This window comes from Synchiropus splendidus, chromosome 1 (genome assembly GCF_027744825.2).
Source record: "Synchiropus splendidus isolate RoL2022-P1 chromosome 1, RoL_Sspl_1.0, whole genome shotgun sequence".
Taxonomy (NCBI): Eukaryota; Metazoa; Chordata; class Actinopteri; order Syngnathiformes; family Callionymidae; genus Synchiropus; species Synchiropus splendidus.
In genome coordinates this window covers 8,278,276-8,289,823 of record NC_071334.1, presented here as the reverse complement: position 1 = coordinate 8,289,823, position 11,548 = coordinate 8,278,276, and the positions used below count along the sequence as shown (strand labels likewise).

General features: G+C 44.1%; 1 protein-coding gene across 1 annotated transcript; it reads right to left on the bottom strand.

The window, feature by feature from the left end:
- Nucleotides 1–1,574: 1,574 nt before the first annotated feature.
- tmem38a (transmembrane protein 38A) lies at nucleotides 1,575–11,406 on the bottom strand. Its single transcript, XM_053853351.1, has 6 exons — nucleotides 10,819–11,406; nucleotides 4,898–5,054; nucleotides 4,633–4,817; nucleotides 3,392–3,479; nucleotides 2,962–3,079; nucleotides 1,575–2,074 (listed from the first exon to the last, which is right to left on the bottom strand). The coding sequence occupies exons 1-6, from the start codon at nucleotides 10,940–10,942 to the stop codon at nucleotides 1,877–1,879; spliced, it is 870 nt and encodes a 289-aa protein (XP_053709326.1). The 5' UTR covers nucleotides 10,943–11,406; the 3' UTR covers nucleotides 1,575–1,876.
- Between the last annotated feature and the right edge of the window lie 142 nt (nucleotides 11,407–11,548).

Below are 11,548 nucleotides of genomic sequence, written 5' to 3'. Positions count from 1 at the left end.
CACGATCTCCCAGCTTTCTTCACAAACCCTTTCCTCTGCTCTGGTTTTATACACCGTCACTCCCCCTCCGCAGCCTCCCCCCGCCTACATGGACTCCCACGTTTGCCCCCGTGCAGAGATGGAGGCCGGAATCTTGGTCCTTGCATTTGGCCCTCTCTTGTCTCATTTTAATATGTTGCTGCAGACTTCTTCAAGTTTGAATTGAAGTCCTGAAGACCAGGACCCATGAAGCCTGTGGCTTCCATCTCTCATGCTCCTATCACCTGCATGTCTCGTGTTGCCTTCAGCTGGTATTTCCCCCAATATCTTTTGTTACTTTTTATTAACTTCTCATGTCTCCTCATGTCCTCATAAATACAGGCAAAAGGCCATGTGTCGCCCCCAGGCCACGCTTTGCCCACCTCAGCTCCAGCGTCACAATGCGAATCTCAGTTACCAATCCTGTCTATCCGCCACCTAAGTGTCCTCATGTTGGTCCTCACCTAGCGGGTTGGTGTCTCTGATTTGGTCCCAAGCATGATCTTTAAAGTTGTTTTACTTGCTGTTTTCTCCTGGACCAGAAAACCTCAGGGTCATTGGTGTTGGTTCATAGACTAGACCGAAAAAGGCCATGAGTCAGACCTTCCTCCTGATCTGGTCTTTTTGTTGACTTTTGCCTCTTGATTTATTTATTTATTTATTTATTTATTTATTTTTGTATCACTGTGAGTTTCTTTCCTGCCCACCTGGGCCACTAACATCTGCAATTGTCCCGGTCCTCACCTCAAGATGGGCTTCTGTACTCTTCACTTTTAAGTCACGAATTTTATGAGCTGACATTCACAAGTAGAGGTAAGACAATCTCCCTGGCCTCAGGTCTTGCCTTGGCCCTGTGATACGGGGGTGTCCCCTGTCTGGACCCCGCGAAGGACATTAAACCCGATGCCATCCGTAGTGTTTGCAGATTATTCCAATGAAAACACACCACAAAAGCTGTGTGTGAGATGCTTTAAGCAGATGACATTCTTTGCAGTAGAGTTTTGTTTACTGCCTTGTGTGTGTGTGTGGGCGGGTGCATGTTTTGCCACACTTGAGAGTACAAAGTCTTGACAAGCCTCCTTATTGTGAGGACATTTTTGCTGGTCCACATCAAGTTTTGAAGGTGAAAACATCTACATAATAATGATAATTTTAGTTTGGTTCAGAGTCCTGGTTCAGGTGAGCCATATGTTTTGGATGGTTACGCTGAGCATGAGAGGCTGGGCAAAGCAGTGAGAGGTCCCCACAAAGATGGTGCAGTTTTGTGGATACAATCACACTGTTCCATCTGAGGAAACGTGTTCTCCTCTGGTGAGGTTTGCACTTGATGTGTTTGTATTCGGGGCTGAAGGAATGTGCAGGTCAAAGGTCGTGTGTGTTACAACCTCCTGTAAAGTTCATCAGAGCAGTTTTATGACCCGACAGCAAGAGTTTGGGGTCACATTGGGAGCTTCCGACTTTCCTCAAGACACGACCTCAGGTTGACCCCTGGTCTCTGCCACCACCCCCTCTCCCACCCTCCCCATCCAGAGTTACATAACACGGAGTGAAGTGGGTGAAGTTTTGTTCCACTTTATTTCTTGTAAAAAGCAGCGACCTTTCGTCACAAAACGCTTCGTTCACATTGGACTGATTCTGATTTTCTTTTTACATCCGGATTCCTGTCTGCACTGAGTCGAGGTGAGCCGCACCGAATTAAACCTCTGAACAGCTGGTCGTCCTGAACGCGGGTCACTCACTGATGCAGATGAATAAAAATGTTTTCAATGTCCAGGTTGACTATCAGAGTCTGTGGAAAACAGAGAGGCCCCGGCTCCCGCCGAGGGCCGCCGTCACAGTCGCACCTTTCGCTCCTCTTTTACTCGGCTTTCTTTGCTTTCCTCTTGCGAGCGCCTTCGCTCAGCTCTTCCTTGGACTTGGGGGCGGAGGCTGCGGCGGGGGTGTGGTGGTGGTCTTCCTCCGAACCTCCCAGAGGGGAGCCGAACAGCAGATGGCAAATCCAGGACTCGATGAGTGCGAAGGGGGAGCCGTGGGAGTGTCGGGCGGTCATCACCACCTGGAGGCGCAGGAGGAAGAGGTGAGGGCACAACAGATTTCAGCCTCATATTTCCTCCCTATGTGCCAACAGACTGAGCCAGCCTGGACTGGTCTGAGGTCATGAACTCAGGTCCAGCTCAATTCTGGAGCCCACTGCTGCACTCGTGTGGCCGATCTTTGTAACTGCATCAAAGTCGTAATTTTAAGGTAAATTTTTTTATGTTTACTAACTTTGATCTTTACAAACACTAATGGGCATTTATCAGCTTTCATGATGTTACTCTAAATATATATCACCTTTGCAGGAAGAAAGTATCAAAAACGTTAGATTACAGTAGATTATATATATATATATATATATATATATATATATATATATATATATATATATATATATATATATATATATATAGATTAACTAATCTCAATGAATCGCAGTTTAATCGTATAAGAATATTTGCCACAACAAGCCACATTTTCCAATTTGAATGAATTTAGTATATTACTGAATGAAATGATGGACCCATACATACATTTATGTATGTTTTGTACATTTTTTACATACAACAAAGTATTGTTTATTTAGCATCAGTTTGACAATAGCACAATAAATCAGGATGGTGGCAATATTCAAGTTTTGATATCACCTTATTTAAAAAATATTTGCTTTATTTATTTTGTTACGTTTTATTATTTTTATTATATTTATATATATATAAAATGCGGTGTGTTCAGAATGCTTCGGAATGTTCAGAATGAACATCACTGGGGAAGGAACGTTCACGCACCATATATTTACCTCCACAACTATATTGGCAGTTTAGACATTGAGAGAGATTTTAGTCGCATCAGGACTGACTGAACTGTGAACACAAGCAGCGGCAGACAACTCGGGGTGCGTCTCACCTTGCTGGTGGCCATGAAGAGGGTGAAGATGAGGATGAGGGTGCTCTTGGAGATGGGCAACCAGTGCGCCTCCTGCAGGGTGAAGAGGATGGCGCCGTACAGACTGGCTTTGGTCGGGCTGTGTTCACCAAGACAGGAGAGAAAACTCAAACAGCAGACGAGAGCACTGACAAATGTCAGACATGGCCGAATATTCAACGCATTCATACGTGATTGTACCTTCAAAATATGTCAACATTGCCTTTAGTGTATTTAAGCTTAATTCAGTAACTATATAATGACTGCGTTTTCAAATGTTTCACGTCAAACAAGCCATTTCCCTCATCTAACATAGAGTGGTGAGGAAGTGAAAAGGTGCGCAGACTCTAGGAGCCAGTTGTAGCGATGATGTCATCAGCCATCGACGTTGGAATTCTCTGTTCACACTCACAATGACATGTTGAGGATCTCGTTGGTCTCAGGTCTCCAAACTCCTCGCAGCAGCTGCTCGAAATTAGACATCAGAGCAACCCCGGAACCTGAGAGGAGAGAAAGCACATTTAAACCCAGGACTGTTTCGACAGTGAGAGCCAGCGCTGCAGTGATGCACACGTCGCCCTGCTGCAGCAGCGCATGTCTGCTGCAGCAGCTGCTGCCAGCACAAGTGCGGGTCGCTGTGTTCCAACTGACACTGGAGCTGTCTCTCTCTGAGGACAGCTGTCCGCGTTTGGGGACATTCCTCAGTGATTCTTAATCTAATTTTCACTGCTTTTATTTGGACTTTTTTTGACAGTTTGGCTACTATCTTCCATTTGTTACGATGCATTTTCGAGCAGGGATTTTTTTCATGTTTTCACTCTGATATAAATGCTATAAAAGGAATAGTTACAAGCCATGAAATATTTATATCCCCACAAGGATTGACAAGAAATGCGGCTTATAAAACATGTGCAGGCTGCAGGACATCACACTGCACAGTTCACAGTACTGTCAACAGCTTCACTGAACGCCATTGCAGTTACAGGATAGTCATCATTTGAAGTACCCTGGAACGTACTGGTGAGAATTTCTCCTCTGATTGTTTGAACAAATTGTACAGTTCTGAAACTGTACATGAATTAAAACAAACAAACGTCATGTTCTCCTTGTCATATTAGCTCAGTTACATTTTTTCCACAATCTGAATGAATGAATTCCAGTCTGAGATTAAATCTTCCCTTTTAACATGGCATGAAACAATAATCCTTTTATTTGCATCTGTTTCTCTTTATTTTCCTGTTAACAGTCACCAGTTGCTGTGAGTGGTTTGGTTTCTTTGTGAAGTTTTTGCCGTTGATGCAGGCAGCTCTACAACTTGCAGTCATGTGACGTGGGGTAGACATAGGATGCAATACTCATCCTGGACACAGAGAGACGATCGGATCTCTCCGCCTGATCCACTCCCTAAGATCCGAACTGACGTCAGAATGAGCCAAATTGGGTCAATTCATTTGGCGTTTCCATGAAGCACTTTCATTCAGAATCAGGCTTTATTCATGCAACAGGTTGGTTTCTGTCTCTCTATGATTCCAACTGTGTTTAGTCTGTGTTTACTCGGTGTCAAATGACTTGTAGAACACGGGGTTGAAGGTTCAAGCCTTCAAGCTTTTTGAATGACAAGAACTTTTAAAGTGCCGGTGGATGAATTCTCACCCTTGACGTAGCCGACGATGACCATGATGAAGAAGCCGTGGTGGTAGGCGTGGTGGGCGTGGTGGACGCCGGCGGCGATCTTGCGAGTCCGGACCACTTCCTTCAGAGCCACCAACACCAGCTTGACGGGCAGGAAAGCCACACACTTGTAGAAGAGGTTGAGAGGGCAGTAGAAGATGAGGTACCTGAGGAGGAGGCGGGAGGGAAGGAGATGATAAACATGGAGTGAAGCAGGCAGAGAGACAGGGGAGAAGAGGGCCCTCACCAGACAGCGGTGGCCAGCAGGATGTGGCTGTTGTGTTGGAAATAGTCCAGGGGGCTGCTGCCGAGCATGACGTCTGCCAGAATGTAGCTGCCGAAGCAGTAGAGCATGGCGCAGAGCCAGGAGGCCACCGGGCTCCGGCGCGAAACCTCCACCGAGCCTGGGAGCACGAGCAGGAGAGAAGGAGCTATATAACATTTCCTGCTTCCCAGATATCACCCTTCTGCTTCCGTCCAGAGGTCACTGAGGCAATGATCTCACCTGAGGCTTGTCTTGTGGCACAGAGTCTCGGTAGCTTCACATTTCTGCAATATATTTGAACCAGAAAGGCACTGGGACAGCGCATACCTTTGCCCAGCCACTCATTATCACCCTCATTTTCATATTATTGCCCTAAATATTATTAAAAATTCCAAGGTCTCTGGACAAACTGGCGGATATTATGGACAACACCAGCCACCCTCTGCACACCATCAGCAGCAACCAGAGGAGCTTGTTCAGTGAAAGGCTGCTGCTCCCCAAGTGTCGGACCAACAGACTTAAGAACTCTTTTGTACACCATGCCATCACACTCTACAACTCCTCACTTGGGGGGAGGAAGTAGCAGGGTACCCTACACTACATAGTAATGGACACTTGTTCAATGTGCAATAACCGTCTCGCTGGTGCAATAACCTATTTTAATCTAGTTTATTTTATTATTATTATTATTATTATTATTATTATTATTATTATTATTCTCTGTGTGATGCTCTTCCTGACTGCATGACCTTTCTTCCCTGTATTGCTGCTGGAAATGTAAATTTCCTGGAGTGAGTCATCCCATAGGGATCAATAAAGTCTAGTCTAAGTCTAAGTCTAAGTGCCATGCGCTCAAACAGACAGCAGGAGGCAGTAGCACCCACAGATGCACTCCCTTAACACACACCGCCTGCAGTTTAGTGTAAGTCACATTCCTTCTTCATTCCTCCTGCTTCCTTCTATCACTGTTTTTTTTTTTTTTATAAAATTACATTTACATTTTTTTTTTTGAAAATGTGCGCAATTCCAACAAAAAGACTAATTGTTGGGCTATTTTTATGTCTTTCTTGTTAATGTGTTCTTGTTGTATAATACATTTTGTTAATAAATTTGCTCACTTTTTTATGAAAATCCTTTGTTTTCCTTTAAAAATGATTTTGTTGCAATTAAATGTCTGAAATAACAAAGTTATGCTTGCGTTATGCAGCACATGACAGCAGCAAGTGTCCATCCACTGTATATTTTCCCCTTTTTAATATCGTCATTATTCAAGGTTCCTGCATGGACAAGTGAACTGCCCTCTGTGTTTATCAGTGGCAGCCTGTGTGTCTAGGCTCGGTATCTTTGCACACGCCCAGTTCAGACTGGAGCTCACGCCCTGATAACTATTTATCCTGAGCTGATGTTGACTCAGAGCTCATCAACTCATTCTGCACGAGACGACCTGCTGACAAAAATGTCAACGTGAAAAGGGATGAGGAGTCAAACTTCTGTGGCAGAGTCCTACAAACTGCAGCGATATTTTAAAATGGACAAAAGCTTGTTTCACTCAATAAAAAGTTAGTTAAACTATTACATTCTTGCGGAATATGTTTGAAAATGACAGCTGACTTTACACCTGAATGAGGAGTGAGTGGGAGGTATGGGCCTCTTCACTCCGGCTGCTGCCCCCATGATGCCCTCAGATAAGCTCAAGAAAAGGAATGCTCAATGGATGGTTGACTTTTTAAACCTACAGAAACCAGACTCAAGAAATGCCACAAAGACGAGTGAAAAACAACACCTACATATTTTCATCTACAAACTTGCTACTGACCACCGCCAGGGACACCTTGCAAGTCTTCCAACAAAAGAGAGAGGCTTCACAATAGGGGTTGTAATATCAAGGCCCACTATAAGGCCAATGTCCGGCCATGTTTCTAACGTCTACATCGCCTCATGTATTTTGTGGAAGAGTAACCGGAGGTGAGCGTGTAGAGTAGACGGTCCAGTGCAAGTATTTGGATTCTGGGAGGATTCCACATAGAAATACCATGACAGTTGACACAGACGGCAGCTCTAACTGACAAGCCTGTTACCTCTTATTATCAGCTCTATCCTCAGTATTTACTTCAACTTGATCTTTATTTTCAGTTTTTAGACACATGAACGTATCTATTCACTTAGTTTATTAACATGTTCATAATGTAGATTTTTGCCTTATTTATAATGTTTTCATTGTTCCAACCGCAGTAAGTCAAGGATTTTCTCGGACTTGCTTGTATTAATGTCATGACCCAGAAGTGATCCTCAATGAGAGGCTCATTGTTCCGACAGTGTCGGGAGCGAGGCGGCTCCTTCTCCTCCCGAACGTCCGGTGACAGGTGAGCGAGGCTCAGTTCGAAGGAAATCTGATGCTGAGAAATGCCCCCCCCTATAAATAAAAACGGCTCAACTGCCTCTCCTTCCTCGCAACTGTCGGCCCCGTCTTAACCTTCGACCCCAACACTTGTTCCTCCTGCTCACGATGATGGTCGGACCCTGCAGACTCGACATCATGTGATCCGCCACCAGCTTGTAAGTGAAGAGATTTGACTGGCAAATGGATCAGCAAGAGGACATTTGGTTGTGACACACTTTGAACACAACATGTGACTTATTAGCACAATGAAAAACAAACTGTTAAGTGGGTGTTTTATTTATAACAAAGCAAAATACTGGGAAGACGTTTTTGACTTGCTGTCAGGGAAAAGATAAAAAAAGAGAGACATACTGACTTTCTGTCACAATTTTCTTGTACATTTCTGTGTACTTAGATAAAATTCTGTTTTGTCCATTTGCTTCTAAACAACTATCATCCCGGCTCAGTGCTTGACTATTATTATGATTTGTTTATTTTCAATTTCACTCAGAGGTTTTTATGAGTCATAGAGCCTTTAAACGTGGGAAGCAGATTCGGTACTAAAATAATCAAGCAGCACATTCAAACACCGAAGCCAAAACATTGCATACATTCTTCGTTTTCTGTCGTTGTAATGCAAAGTGACAATTAAAAATATATATATTTTGGGGGGCGGGGGCGTCCCACTCCCAACTGAGATCAGCAGGTGGCGGGATGATGTCTTTACTCCAGTGACAAAGGATGTATTGAGACATTCTGAGGGACATCCGTTCAGAGGAGTCTTTGAAAAAGCTCCTTGACTGAGCAAATGCTGGCAGCATGGGAAGACTCCTCCCGCAGCTGCTGCCTTGAAAAAAAACTTAATCTACACTGCATTCACTGGACGGTTTTCAGGAAGGTTCTGCCTCACAGCCAAGACCTTTCAGGACAATCGTATCCACTGTTTAAATGCTGAAGATTGTTGTGGTTCTGTGTGGCTGCTTGCAAGGCTCCACTTGCGGATGATGAAGGACCAACATAAGAGGCTACAGCATTTAAATGAGCTGAGCTACAACATGTGTTAAAATAGCACTGGGAGATTTTTGGAGATATTGTTTCTGGCTCCTTCCACTGTTGGAACACTAAAACGCAAATGCAAACTGAAGGATCCCACTGATCAACAACTATTTCTTATGAGATCCTTCAGAGATGGAATGACCTCTTCTTCCGATGTTGTGATGGTTTTTTCTTCAGTTTTGAACACGTTCTCTTTGTTAACTGTCGGTATCAAAGTTATATATTTGACATATATATATACATACATATATATATATATATATATATATATATATATATATATAGAGAGAGAGAGAGAGAGAGAGAGAGAGCGAGAGAGAGAGAGAGAGACATTTCTGTCAAATCTCAGCTCACTGCAGTGCTGAGAACAGCACACGCAGGTGAACGGGACTAAGAAAATATTCCGATACTTGAGTGCGCAGTATTGTATCGACATTTTTTCTGAAATGTTCTAATACTTAATATGTGATATTTTCTTGATATTTAATGTTGGTTATCTCAATATTTAATACCTATATACTTGGATATGCTGCTGCATTTGTGCTGTGATTAATACTTTTCTTTCAGTACGCTGGAGTTATTTGTTGATTTGCGATTCATTCACAATTATTCATCATAAATTATAACAGAATTTGAAATAAGATATTTCAGTTTTCCCCTGATGTGTCTTCATTTGTCATTTAATTATGATAAAATGATAAACGATCATCTACAAAAAGACTATTTTGCATTTTTTATAATATCCCACAGCCCCTCGCGACGCTGCCAGATCATGATGTGGCCCCACTGCAGATTTAACTGCCCACCTCTGGTGCTATAGCTCATAACGTGGCCACGATGAGGCTGAATAACATGACTGCTCATGCACTGGTCCAGTCACCATTGGTCCATGGAGCAACAGAGACCATGTGATTTGAAGCTCAAACATGTACAGAATACGCCTTACACATAACAAGTTCACCATGCTTTGCATCATGTGTGAAACTGGCCCGGTCCGAACTCCTCCGTGTTTTTTGTGTAACACTAGTGCCAGGGTTAAATTCTGCTTAAATTTGAGACGAAATAAAAATAGTCTAAGGTTTGGGACTCAATAACAAAATGAGTCATCGGAGAATGATCAGATTTAAGTTCCATCGGTGCATGTGCAGAAAGCTTCAACATATGGATGAAAGTGCTCCGGTGATAAAGTGCATCGAACCTCATGTTTGTGCTTCCATGCAGAGGCTTCATAAACCTGTGGCTTCCCTCCATCCCCACATCAAATCTCCTTTCATCACGGATGTTTTGCTGTAGTACAATGTGGTACACCTCAAATTCCTGACTGAAAAATGTTCCCTGCGAAAGAGAGTCAATTGTTTCCGTTATTAATGAAGTGAAATTCACACAAGTCTCATACCTAAAATGTATAGTAGCCCAACGTCCACCATTCCAACCAGTGGCACCCCCCCATGTTGGTCTCATGGGCTGAACAAATCACGTATCTGAGCGCAGTGTTGGACACTCGGTGCCAGAGACTATATCACTGCAGAATGGGATCTGCTCCTTCGCCGAAAATCGGTTTGGTGGTCACTTGGCTTGCAGGTGGGTCAAGTGAAGTCCACCGTTGAAGGCACATCTAGGGAGTGCTGCTGAGACTGTCTCCTACAGAACTTCTCAAACAATACGCGATTGAGACCTTAGGAGATCGAGGTTACAAACAAGAATTGTGACTCAGTTTGGGACGTGGTCTCAGCTCCAATACTGAAGAGACAGATGAGCATTTCCAACACAGAGTCAGATTAACCCAGATTAACCTAAATGCATGTTTTCACATGTCTGCTGGAGGGAAGCAGAATTACATTTTAGTGACCCACTTTCTTTTTGTGGTGGTTTTGATACGCTCACTGAGCATGAAGAGCACCTCCTGGTTCTCGAGGAAGCTTTGTGTGAAAGCAGTGGCCAGAGATGGCCTCCAACTCGCGGCGACAGAGCTCAGAATCGATCGATCCAGGAGTGAAACTGACAGATGATTTGTCTTGAAGAGCAGTTGGGCTTCACAGTCCCACTGATGTCTATTTCAGGAGCTGCTATTTATTGCCTGAAGTTGTCGGCATGCGCTGGACTTTACTCTGGTTACATCTTGTGTAACTGGAAAAGTCATTTTTAAGAACAATCACACTCAGATTGAGTTGGTTTTTTTCACATGACTGAGGGTTTATGTGCAAGAACGAGGTCAAGCAGCAGGAACAACAGATATCCATCCGTCTAGCAGCCAACCAGCGGTTTATGTAACAGGTCAAGCTTTATATGGAAGCGCTATTACACAGACGAGAGTCCTTCTAGGGAGGCAAATCACTCCAAGTCAGAATGAAAACACGGCTACTTTTGTCTTCAAATGCATCTCAGTGGAAAAAAAAACAACTCACACAACAATAAGAAAGAAAAACACGGCTAGATTTGGCTTTTAAAACGCGGCAATCTTCCGTACCTGGTTCATACTTGAGGTAGAGGATGGAAACGATGTAGTACGCGAGGTCAAAGACCGGAAACATTCCCATTTTGGAGAAAACTTGAGGGAAATCTCCCAGGTTGAGAACCGCAAGCAAATCCATGGTTGCTCCTTGTGGTTGTTGAATTAAAGTCCAGCAAGTGAGATGAGGATCTTGCCCCCCGAGCCCGGTCCACCGCTCTCCACCAAACCCCCCGGTGTCAACAGTGAGGGCGAGAGAGTGACGCCGCCTATTAATACCCCTCGCACCCCTGCTTCATCTTCATCATCCTCATCGTCGGACGCTGGCGGCAGCTGCTGGGACGCAGGGGCGTCGCACAGTGATCTTAAAACGTCATTGTTTTTGCGATGACGTTTCGGTCAAGCAGGCTTCTGTTTACCTGCCGGAAGACAAAATAAACATCAGCTGTTCCGCAATGACGGATGTCGATCACGCTGCCTTTTCAGCCCGACTGATATTCAGAATATTGCGGCTTTAAGACGAGATGCTGCGGTCGGTATCTAAGATCAACGAGAAGCGCGTTTTCCTTGTTTTTCTTTGGCGTCTTCGCAGCGAGAGCTGGTCATCGCAGCTGCAGTAATGGTAATTACCACACGAGGGCGCCAAAACACACTGACAGGTGCATCCGGCTGCAGCGCTGAAAGGACACGTCTGAAAGTTTAGCGGTTGTAATCTGCGTTTTACAATGTGACTCATGAATTGAAATAA